We start from the raw sequence: 12,954 nt of genomic DNA, 5'->3' as shown, positions 1-12,954 counted from the left end.
TATAACAAAGGGAACAAACAAAATTCTTAGGATCAATAACCAGGATAGAACAAGAAATAATGGGTTCAAACTTAAAAAAAATTTATTTGAAAAAGATATAGGATGGAATTGGTTCTCAAATAGAGCGGTAGATGAACGGAATGGACTCAGTAATCAAGTTGTTAGTGTTGAGTCATTAGGGAGCTTTAAAAGAAGATGAAATAGATTTATGGATGGGAATAATAGGTGGAAATAGGCAGGTATATTTCATACAGGGACTGCCACGTGTAAGCCTGATGGCTCCTTGCAGCTTCCCTTATTTCTTGTGTTCTTCTGTTCTTATGAACTTAGGGAGAGTAAAGAAGTGTTAATATTGCCAGCAAGTATTCCCTGTGTCATGTCTGTTTTGCTTTCTTCATGCCCTTCAGAACAGTGTCAGACTGTATATTATCTAAAGCCATAATTATTGTCCTCCATGCTCAGATTCAGGCACAAGGGTAAAAATATTGTTGTTTGGCAGCTATTTGAAATTGTGTCACCCCCTGCTGTAATGAAGTAAGTGACATCTCGGTCAAAATTGAGTTGTTGTGCATTAAATAATCCAACTCAGTCTCTTTTATGAGGTAACTAACATATTCTGAAAGTCCAAAGTAAAGTCAGAATCTAACAAAAAAAACTCACTTTTGCCCCTGATGGACAGCACAGTATAAGATATTCTGCACTAAAGAGAGGCAAGTGCCTGAGAGAGGTGCAACGGCCAATCAGCGTGTAGGATTATGGTTATTCTTCACCTTTCAGCCTGTGGGAGTGTGGACTTGTGTGTCTTGTGTGCATCATTCTTCCTAAACCAATACAGTGGAACCTCGGTTCTTAAAATTAATTAATTCCTGAATGCTGTTTAAAATCTGAAATGTTTGGAAACCAAAATTATTTTCCCTATAGGAATCAATGTGAAATAGATTAATCCATTTCCAGACATCAGTGCACCCTGTCTTAGCTGCTGATGATACACACTCTCACAGCCATGATGGCTGCTCCACAACATTTCCAGCTCAGAAATTATTTATCCAGAAAGGATGTATTGAATAAACTTAGTGACATATAACTTATCGGAAGATATTGTTTAGACTTTGCAGATATTGTTTTTGTCACCAGTTAAGTGAGGGAAGCCTTACAGAGTGACACAGAAAAGACTAGCCCACTTACTGCCAAACTGAAGGTGATCATGACACTTAGACAGACATCTTTCTGCTGAGAAAAGCTACTGGGAAAATGCAATTGTGCAGTACTAATGGCATTGTGGGTCATCAAGAGACCCACAGGTGGCTCTCTTGAGCGTTGAAAACTGTTTGTTTACATCAAGGCTCTTCAGTGAGATCACATTAAACTTACTTCAAAGATTGAATTACTGTCTTACCTACTGTATCTCTCCTCCAAATACATAAAAATTAAGGAAATATTTATAGAAACTATAAATTAGTATTAAACTGCAGCTTTTGCTTTGTGTTTTAACATTTGAAATCAAGTAACTTTGTTCGAGAACTGAATTGTGGTATGGCAACCAAAGTAATTATGAGTTCAAAGTCTTGTTCAAAAATTGATTTGTTCAAAAAGGAAGGCATGCAGTAACCAAGGTTCCACTGTATTAACATTACACAACAAAATAATTTTAGAAAGCTGTCTTTTAACAAGTTAACTGCTATAAGTGATTGCTGGAACTCCCACGTGGCGCCATAATGTTTTACCATGTGCCAGCGGCCAGTGCTGTGGCAGCAGAGGAGTTGTGCTCCTCATATATTCTATGTTAGACCGATAAGTCTTGTGACATAGGTAGTACATATGGTGATAAATCTGTCTGAAGAGTTCAGCAGTGCCACGTGAGCCACCCATGGTCATGAAATCCTTTGATGCATCCATGGCTGAAATGACAATATAAAATACCATTTATATTGAGTACTTTAGTCATCTGGTCACCAATGGTACAACACCATAAATGATGAATGTTATATTTTTAGAAAAAAAATAACACTACTGCATATTTTTATATATTACAGATATCACTCAATGGACAGCGCTCATTTTTTTTATGGACATCACAGGACATATCATCTGATGACAGTGAAAGGGGGGGGGAAACTTTTAACCTTGAACTAATGATATCAAGTGATGGATCTGATACAAGTGGAATTAGGGATTCTGAAGATAATACAGCAAGTGTTTCATTAAATGATGCAAGCATGAATGAACAGGCTGCCACTTCTAATCAAACTGCATGGCAAAACATCACTGCAGGTACAATGCACAGCAAGTGAGCAGATACAGTACAATCTACCATCATCATCTGAAGGAGATATTCAGCATATTGATGCTTACAAGACTTTTCTTACTGATGAGGTTATTGATTTGATAGTTAGGGAAACTAATAGATACTTTGAAGATACTGCAGCTGCAAAGCCTATTCCAAGAGGCTCTAAATTGACTGCTTGGAAACCAGTAACCTCCAAGGATATTCAACAGTTTTGGTTGAACAAACAACCAAGTTTTGAGTGTTATTGGGCTAAAAGTAAAATGTATGGCATAAAGCTTGTATAGAATGTTATGCCAAGAAACAAATTTAAGCTAATCCTATGTTTTCTGCATTTGGCAGACAACAGTCAAGAAGATGAGTGACCCCTGTCTCAAAACTTTGAAAAGTTACACTTAGTGAGAAAGTTGTTATAAATGAAAGCCTAGTTATGTTTCATGACAGAACAATACATCCCCAACAAAAAACACAAATATGGACTCAAAGTATAGAAATTATACTCAGTCGATGGATACACATGGGAATTGATAATTTACAAAGGTGAGGAAGACACTCAAGATTTAAAATATTCAGAATATGTTGCAGTGTTGCTAATGGAAGGCCTGTTGAGGGAAGGCAGGACTCTGTCTATTGACAACTTCTACTCTTCTTTAGCCCTGGCTTGAGTCCTAGAAAAATCAACATATGTGTGTGGAACACTATGCAGTAATAGAAAAGAGAATCCTAAGACTGTAACATACAAGAAACTGAAAAGAGGTGAAGTTGATAGAAAAGAAAACTCAGATAGCATAAAAGTTCCAAAATAGAAAGATAAGTATGATGTTCTGATGCTAACAACTGTTCCAGAACATACTACTGAAAAAGTAAGAACTGTCTCAAGAAGAGACACAAAGATAGAGAAACCACAGTTTGTCTTGGATTACAATGCTGCCTAAAAGGGAGTAGATTACTCTGACCAAATGTCAGCCTCCCATTCACCTCTGCTAAAATTTGCAAGTGATATAAAAAAAGTAGCATTTGAGCTTCTTTTGGGAACAGCAATAGTCATTTCCTTCCTGCTTTTCAATAAGTATCATGCAAAGAAAACTTCAATGGAGGAATTTCGTAAATCTTATCACAGGATCTCCAACAGAGGAAATAAACATTGAAGAGTTTCTCTGTCTCTGGAAGGTAAAAGATCATCTCATTTTCATGTTTAATTGCAGGGTCAATGAAATAAAAAAAGGTGCAGAGGTTGCTACCAGATCCTCAGACTGAATGAAAGAAGTGCAACTGCAGCTTCAAAAACTAGGAGAATGAAAACTTTGTAATCAATGTGATGTGAAGCCATGTCTATGTCTCCCATGTTTACAAAGAATGTACTCTGATGAGTAATAATGGCCCTTCAAACAAAATATATTGCTGCAGTCATTTTTTAAAATCTTTGTTTTCACTACAGAAGGAATGAAAAAAGCTGTTTGTATAGATGTTCAGGGATAAAGCTTTGTATTTGTCTGGCTATAAATAGAACATAGGCTTTTTATTTATTATTATTATTTTTTTTTTTTTTTTTGTTCTTATGTAGGAAGGACACTGGCCAAGGGCAACAAAAATCTAATAAAAAAAAATGCCCACTGAAATGCCAGTCCCATAAAAGGGTCAAAGCAGTGGTCAAAAATTGATGAATAAGTGTCTTGAAACCTCCCTCTTGAAGGAATTCAAGTCATAGGAAGGTGGAAATACAGAAGCAGGCAGGGAGTTTCAGAGTCTACCAGAGAAAGGGATGAATGATTGGGAATACTGGTTAACTCTTGCATTAGAGAGGTGGACAGAATAGGGGTGAGAGAAAGAAGAAAGTCTTGTGCAGCGAGGCCACAGGAGGAGGGGAGGCATGCAGTTAGCAAGATCAGAAGAGCAGTTAGCATGTAAATAGCAGTAGAAGACAGCTAGATATGCAACATTGCTGCGGTGAGAGAGAGGCTGAAGACAGTCAGTTAGAGGAGAGGAGTTGATGAGACGAAAAGCTTTTGATTCCACCCTGTCTAGAAGAGCAGTATGAGTGGAACCCCCCCCCAGACATGTGAAGCATACTCCATACATGGACAGATAAGGCCCTTGTACAGAGTTAGCAGCTGGGGTTGTGAGAAAAACTGGCGGAGATGTCTCAGAACACCTAACTTCATAGAAGCTGTTTTAGCTAAAGATGAGATGTGAAGTTTCCAGTTCAGATTATAAGTAAAGGACAGACCGAGGATGTTCAGTGTAGAAGAGGGGGACAGTTGAGTGTCATTGAAGAAGAGGGGATAGTTGTCTGGAAGGTTGTGTCGAGTTGATATATGGAGGAATTGAGTTTTTGAGGCATTGAACAATACCAAGTTTGCTCTGCCCCAATCAGAAATTTTAGAAAGATCAGAAGTCAAGCGTTCTGTCCTCCTGAAGGATTGGACGTCTATGAAAAGACGTAGAAAAGTGCAGGGTGGTATCATCAGCATAGGAGTGGATAGGACAAGAAGTTTGGTTTAGAAGATCATTAATGAATAATAAGAAGAGAGTGGGTGACAGGACAGAACCCTGAGGAACACCACTGTTAATAGATTTAGGAGAAGAACAGTGACCGTCTACCACAGCAGCAATAGAACGGTCAGAAAGGAAACTTGAGATGAAGTTACAGAGAGAAGGATAGAAACCGTAGGAGGGTAGTTTGGAAATCAAAGCTTTGTGCCAGACTCTATCAAAAGCTTTTGATATGTCCAAGGCAACAGCAAAAGTTTCACCAAAATCTCTAAAAGAGGATGACCAAGACTCAGTAAGGAAAGCCAGAAGATCACCAGTAGAGCGGCCTTGACGGAACCCATACTGACAATCAGATAGAAGGTTGTGAAGTAATAGATGTTTAAGAATCTTCCTGTTGAGGATAGATTAAAAAACTTTAGATAGGCAGGATATTAAAGCGAAGGACAGTAGTTTGAGGGATTAGAACGGTCACCCTTTTTAGGAACAGGTTGAATGTAGGCAAACTTCCAGCAAGAAGGAAAGGTAGATGTTGACAGACAGACAGCTGAAAGAGTTTGACTAGGCAAGGTGCAAGCACGGAGGCACAGTTTCGGAGAACAATAGGAGGGACCCCATCAGGTCCATAAGCCTTCCGAGGGTTTAGGCCAGCGAGGGCATGGAAAACATAATTGCGAAGAATTTTAATACGTGGCATGAAGTAGTCAGAGGGTGGAGGAGAGGGAGGAACAAGCCCAGAATCGTCCAAGGTAGAGTTTTTAGCAAAGGTTTGAGCGAAGAGTTCAGCTTTAGAAATAGATGTGATAGCAGTGGTGCCATCTGGTTGAAATAGATTAGGGAAAGAAGAAGAAGCAAAGTTATTGGAGATATTTTTGGCTAGATGCCAGAAATCATGAGGTGAGTTAGATCTTGAAAGGTTTTGACATTTTCTGTTAATGAAGGAGTTTTTTGGCTAGTTGGAGAACAGACTTGGCATGGTTCCGGGCAGAAATATAAAGTGCATGAGATTCTGGTGATGGAAGGCTTAAGTACCCTTTGTGGGCCACCTCTCTATCATGTATAGCACGAGAACAAGCTGTGTTAAACCAAGGTTTAGAAGGTTTAGGACGAGAAAAAGAGTGAGGAATGTACGCCTCCATGCCAGACACTATCACCTCTTTTATGTGCTCAGCACACAAAGACAGGTCTCTGACATGGAAGCAGTAGTCATTCCAAGGAAAATCAGCAAAATACCTCCTCAGGTCCCCCCAACTAGCAGAGGCAAAACGCCAGAGGCACCTTCGCTTTGGGGGATCCTGAGGAGGGACTGAAGCAATAGGACAAGATAAAGATATGAGATTGTGATCAGAGAAGCCCAACGGAGAAGAAAGGGTGACAGCATAAGCAGAAGGATTAGAGGTCAGGAAAAGGTCAAGAATGTTGGGCTTATCTCCAAGATATGAATGAGTAATAATTCCACAGAGTAGATAAAAATGTTATGTTCTTTTGCAATCATTGTTTTGCTTCATAATAAAAGAATATATAGATTAGTTTTCAAGAATACTACATTTATATGTTGAACAGTGATTGAGAGACTATTTTCTTTTTCTTATTATGATTTATAGTTCTATCTTATTACTATGAGGAGTTATAATGGCACTGAAGAAAAATACTCTTTCATTCTTTTAGGATTATTATTTTTGCTTCAGAATGAAAAGAAACATAATTGATTTTCAAAAGATACCGAGTTTTCTTGTCTTGATATAAAGAAAGTTGTAATTTTTTTAATTAAAAGTGCATTTCTCCTAAGAATTCAAATCTTTCAATGTTATATTTTTGAGTAGATTAATAATTAAACTTCCATTTAAAAGACCTGTGTTTATTTTTTTGCCAATAATTTAGTTGAATTTATTGGTAAAAAAGAAAGGAAGAAAACTCATAAATGTACCACCGGTGGTACATGTGACAACTTTAAAAAGCCTGAAATGTACCACTGGTGGTACATATGATGATTAACATGTTAACTCCCTTTGAACAAAATTAATCATTGAAGAGGATGTACAGTGAGTCTTAAGTTCTTATAAGAGTCACACATTACATTGTACCATAACTGATACACAATGTTCACTGCCAAGCTCTCACATAGCCTAAGGTTTCTAAAGTATCAGCAAATAAGGTAACATATTTTAATTTTCATCTTACATTATTCACAATAAGAAGACAAACAATAGCAATTAGTGGCATTCGCTTATTCATATGACACACACATATAATGCTACATTTTGTTATTGTTTTATTATAAGTTTCATTATGATGATGATAATATTTCCATTGTATTTTGCCATATTAATGTAAACAGCAAACAAGAAAACAACTTTTGACAGTTCTGGGACAAACACTAACTATGGCCACTTACCTCGCTTCAGCTACCAGTGCTGGAGTGAGGTAAGTACGAGAGCGGCTGGATGTGAAGAGGGTCTTTCAAACACTGTTACCTTGATATTTTTGCTTTTGTTGTTTACCGCAGGGAGTGCCACAATTACAGCAGGGAGTGCCACAATTAGGTATGCTAATTAGGTAATTTCCAGTGAGGACAAATATGGTTCCAGTGAATTCCTCTGTACCGGAAATCTACACAAGGACAACAAACTTCTTTGTCAATTATTTTTGGAGTATATGTGTAAATTAAGTTAAAATATTTTGGGGGGGAGGATTGATTTCTGTTTATACTGACCCCTACTGTCACCATATGCTGCAGTGAAAAATAAATATGAAGTGTGTTTTCATATACTCAATAGATTTTTATTTATTTATTTTTTTTTAATACTAATAATAGATATATAAAAAGTTAAGCTGACCCTACACAATCAATATTATCGCACAATTTCTGCATTGTACAATATTATTGACAGTGAAGGGGCAGCATTGAAGAATGACACAATATGCTGAAGACATCAAAAAGAGTTTGATATTTTATCGCACAATAAAAATGATATTGCACAATAATATTGATCATGTAGGGTCAGCTTTACAAAATTTTGTGTTACTTTCAAATTGAAAGCAATTTTTGTCAAAATTAAACCAAGTAAGGGATTTCTTTGTGCTTCAAAACACAGCTTATGAGACTGAACCATGCTAGAAATGTATTATTTATATCTAAATTTGAAAAATGAATGTAATTTTTTATTACAAGACTGCCTGCTTGACTGTTATTCCATAAAACCTCAATTTTATAATTTTGGCCAAATGGCACTAAATTATTACCACATATTATTGGGCTACAGAGAGAAAAAAAAAAACATAATTGATGTAGAAGTTTTACCCAAACTTTTTTGGAAGCTCTAATCATGTAACAAAAAAAAAAAAAAAAATGGCAGATTTGGCTGTTAAAGAAACATGTACATGAATAGACCCCTAGAGCATATGGTATACACTTACTTACAGATTACAAGAGATATAACAAGGGTGATAAACAACATTCTCAGGGTCAGTAAGGAAGATAGGACAAGACATAATGTGTTCAAGTTAGATTTTTAAAAGATATACAAAGGAATTGGTTCTCAAAGAGAGTAGTAGGTAAATAGAATAAACTCAGTAATCAGGGTGATGTTCCTGAGTAATTAGGGAACTTTAAAAGATTAGACAAATTTATGAATGCAGATGACAGTGGAAATGGGTGGATATATTTCATACAAGGAATGCCATGTGTAGACCTGATGACTTCTTGCAGCTTCTCTTATTTTCTTATGCTCATATGTTCTAAGTAATGATGATAATGATTAAGTGATGATAACAATCCTAATTATCTCTTCCAGGACCTGAGTAACCCATCACTAATCAACGTCATCAACCTCACTGAAATTGCCATCCGCAGACTGATCAAGATGGCAAAGCGAATCTCCTCCTTCAAGACACTGTGTCAGGAGGATCAGATCGCTCTACTTAAGGGAGGATGCACTGAAATGATGATCCTCCGCTCTGTCTGTGCCTATGACCCAGACAAGGACTCCTGGAAGGTGAGACAGGAGGAGCAACTATCCAGCCTCAGTTGTCTTATGTAAGAGGGGCACTGGTCTATGGTAAAAAAAAAAAAAGAAAAAATGAAGGTGCCAGTCCCTATAGACTTAAGTTAGAAAGGTTCATCTGAAATTTGAGAAATGTATTGAAACTTTGGATGATTATATTTTACTATATTCATTAAAGACAGGCACTTTTTTTTTTACCAGTGTCCATCTTATATTAAAAAAATATTTATAATAAATAAATGAATGACAAAAATAATTTTGCGAGGATGATTGGCTTTCATATAATGCAGATAAAGATTTCAGAGCTATCTATTGCCTAAGATATCTTTGTATGAAAGCACAAAAGATGTGTGCAATTAAATCATGTGTGTATAAGTGTTCACATATTGTTTTAACACTTAATCCTTTTTACTGCTGTAGTCATCTTTTGTTAACAATCAGAGCTCTTTAAAAAAAATAGCTTGTATGGACATACAAAAAAAAGATAAATTTTGTCTTTTTTAAGCTACAAAACTATTCAGAACACAGCTGGGAAATAATAAAAAGAAGCTTGTGAAAAGTTGTAGGTGATTGGAAATAGTGTTCAAAAGTGAAAGAGTTAATAGATACATGTGTTTAGCCTACAGCTGATGTTGGGCTAATAGAACAGTAATTCAGCATCTCACTTCTGTAAACTGTTTTTTTAATACATTGGTCTGTCTCTACATGCTGGAGACCACACCATTCTATATCAGTTTGTGTCTGATGTGTAGTCCTGAACTCCTTCAGGTGATAGTCATGACTAGTTTTTCAGATTCCTACCTTGCATATTCTAATTTTCATATTATCCTTTCTCTGTCTATTTATATACCAGGCCAGCAATCCCACACAGGGTGGCCCAGACAGAACACCACACACTCACACACACATCATTCACATTCTTATCCTTGTCAGCCACTGGTGGATAGTCTCATGGATCATCCTACTACATCCAAGGAGCTTAGGTAGAAAAAGGAAAATACTCTTCTGTCTTCCCTTTCAAAAATATCTAATCCAGCACTCCACTATTTCATTTTATTGGAGGACATCTTGCATTCACCACAGCTGCCATACTCTGAATACTTCCCTCACCTTACTGTCTAGCATTCTTCTCACATGAATAAACCAGCTACTAATAAGAACGCTGTGTTTCATTCCCCCTTCAAACACTCCACATTTCATTTAACGAATCATTCATTCTTTCCTCATAGTGTGTACTTTTCAAGTGATGAATTTCAGCTGCTTGAATTAGACCCTTAATCTATGCCTGTCTTTCCACATCCAGCAGTCACCTGCAAGTGTGATTGTTATAACAATAATTCATCTTTATTTTTTATTTATTTATTTATTTATTTATTTATCTATTTATTTATTTATTATTTTTTAAGAGATCAGACCACTTTTCTTTCAGACATGACTTTCTTTTATCTAAACTGGTCCATGTTTTTCTATGTTTGCACATAAACTAGGATATTTAGATTATTGTACGTCTTCTATTTTTCTTTTATTCTATCTTATTTTACATTGTATTGTACATGCAGTTCATGCTATAAGTGGACTCGTAAATAAACTAATTGAACATCTTGAAAGGTGACTGATGAGCTAAGCCACAAAACCTGCATACTTTTGTATATGTTGACTGTTCTTCACTAATCCTACTTTCTGTACTCGTTTTCAACTTTTAGTCACAATTTTTTCTATGAAAATTTCTGCCCATTCTCAAAAGACTATTTATGTCTCAGGATAAAATATATTACAGTACACATTTGACAAAATATGTTTATCTCAGATCACTCACATATGCAGATAGTTGACTGCCTTGAGTTCTACATATCTATATACAGTATTAGGTAAGCAGTATCACACAGGGTGGCCCAGGAAAGCACCACACTCTCACACACCATTCACACTCTTAGCCCTTCTGGCTTCTGGTTGAAAGGGAGTCTTTTAGACAACCATACTACACCCCAGGAGCTTAGGCATAGCACAGCTAGCCACATACTTGAGTTGCTTATTTAAAAACTGCTTCCTTTACTGTCAGATCCAGCAAGATCATTCCAAGACACAAGACATCAAGCTAAAGGTTCTCAAGGCAGCACCAGGGAATGTGTATGAGGAACACAAGCGATTTATTCTTGCATTTGAACCAGAATGGAGGAAAGATCCCCACATTATCTTCCTTCTGTGTGCAATTACACTTTTCAGCCCCAGAAGACCTCACATTATTCATGCTGATGCTATACTTCATGAGCAGGTTTGTGTGTGTGTGTGTGTGTGTGTGTGTGTGTGTGTGTGTGTGTGTGTGTGTGTGTGTGTGTATTTACTTTGTTGTTTGTATCTTGTATTTTACACCTTCAGTTATACACATGTGGTCTTGTTTTTATATATGTATTTGTCCACTTTTCATTCCAGTTGGTACACACTCTTTGCTGATAGTCCCTTCTTGTTTGGTTCATTCTAAGCCTCTATATTTTCATAGAGAAAGCTCTTTTCATTATTCTGTTCTTTGCATTCTCATGTAGCAATGTTTTCTTCCTTAATAATATTTGCCTGCTTCATCAGATGTTAAATGACATAAATTGTTATTAAGTTTCATCTTTCTCTTCTTTATTCTGTTGTAATTAAGGCTTTCACTTACCCTTTCTTTGTAAATTAATTCTTCTAGTTCTCTTAGTATCTTGGTTGCCATTCTCTGCCCGTTTTCCTTTATCTTTTTCATGTTTATTGTTTGGTAACCACAGTGTTATAGCATATTCCACTTCTGGTCTGATCATTGTAGTAATTTTCTCATTCTATTTTTGTGTGTCAAATATTTATTACCTCTTTGTGTGTGTGTGTGTGTGTGTGTGTGTGTGTGTGTGTGTGTGTGTGTGTGTGTGTGTGTGTGTGTGTGTTTGATTTCATGTTTGCTTAGTTTTACAGTAGCTTCTTGTTTTTTTCACAGGTAATGACACATGACATAGGATTACTAACAGTGGTTCTCCCTCAGTCTCATTCAATGTTACCCAGAATGCTCTTCCCTGTACATGATATAGCATTACCCACAGTGTTTCTTCCTCAACTGATGCAGTGTTTATGTAACTGTTAAGGAGGAACCTACAGTGCTTCTCATAGTACATGATGTAAGGAAACCCACAGCACTCCTCCCTTTACCTGATGCATTGATACCTTACTATAGCTTTGCTCTCATTTCTCTGTGCCTGCAGTGCTCCTCATAGTACATGGGGTCCTTGAGTTAGGACAAAATTCCATTCCTATGTCATGTTGTAAACTGATTTTCAGCATAAGTCAGAACCAGCCTAAGTAAACACTTACAATGTGTCACACCTATGCTAATGCTATAGTACTGTAAAGTCATAATCTAGGACATAAAAACATAACTACTGTACCTGTAGAAAACACATTGAGGACAGACAGTAAATAGAAAATAACAAACAATCAGTAAAAAAAAAAAGAAAAAGAAAGATAGCAAAGTGGAATATACAGGGACAAGGACTACCAGCATCATATCCACTAAATGGCAGAAGTCAAGACTGTCATAAACTGAGGACTCTCTGTACTTGATGTAGTGGAATCCTTTACCTGAGTAGTACCCTACTGTAGCATTGCCCTCATTCCTTTCTCCATGCCTGCAGTGCTCGTACCTGTACTTGACACGCCGGTACCTTGCTGCTCGCTACAACCCATGTGCTGGCCGGGCTGTGTACCACCAACTGCTGCACCGCCTGGCCCACTTACACCGCTTGAGTGAGGAACACGTCAGGCTCTTCCTGGAGGTGAACCCTAAACAAGTGGAGCCATTGCTAATTGAAATATTTGACCTCAAACAACGATGAGGGTTTCTTATGTTATCCTTAAACAGAGAAGTTTCACATTTGACATGGTCAGATTTATGAGTATGCATTTAGTAACCCCAATTATTTTCCATCATGATTCTTATTTGGCAATAAATTTTCACCCCAGAAACATGTACCTATTCTTGGTATGTTTTGTCACAAAAATCTTGTCAGTCTATTATACATTACAATCTGTCTCAGCCAGTCAACTGCCATGTCACTTATGTGCCATCATTACCAGATAGCAGGAAATTAAGTGAAGGTGAGCTAATTAAATATTTCTATTACTCTTTGTTCTTTATTCAGAAAGACATGTGGATAA

General features: G+C 36.9%; 1 protein-coding gene across 5 annotated transcripts in view; it reads left to right on the top strand.

The window, feature by feature from the left end:
* The window catches only part of LOC135092853 (nuclear hormone receptor HR96-like), a 211,426-nt gene that overhangs the window by 197,580 nt on the left and 892 nt on the right, over nucleotides 1-12,954 (top strand). For 4 of the 5 annotated variants that reach the window (XR_010263092.1, XR_010263093.1, XM_063991597.1 and 1 more), the window contains 3 exons: nucleotides 8,569-8,769; nucleotides 10,838-11,050; nucleotides 12,432-12,954. The exon at nucleotides 12,432-12,954 is cut by the window's right edge and continues 892 nt beyond it. Coding sequence is in view for 2 of the 5 variants with exons in the window: in XM_063991597.1 (XP_063847667.1) it covers nucleotides 8,569-8,769; nucleotides 10,838-11,050; nucleotides 12,432-12,632 (615 nt within the window). In the remaining 3 variants the exon portion in view is untranslated. Of the gene's footprint in view, nucleotides 1-8,568; nucleotides 9,939-10,837; nucleotides 11,051-12,431 lie in introns of those variants that run through there. The other variant, XR_010263094.1, reaches the window with a different exon arrangement.

The sequence above is a fragment of the Scylla paramamosain genome, chromosome 41, assembly GCF_035594125.1.
Source record: "Scylla paramamosain isolate STU-SP2022 chromosome 41, ASM3559412v1, whole genome shotgun sequence".
Classification (NCBI taxonomy): Eukaryota; Metazoa; Arthropoda; class Malacostraca; order Decapoda; family Portunidae; genus Scylla; species Scylla paramamosain.
This window is presented reverse-complemented; position numbering and strand designations above follow the sequence as displayed.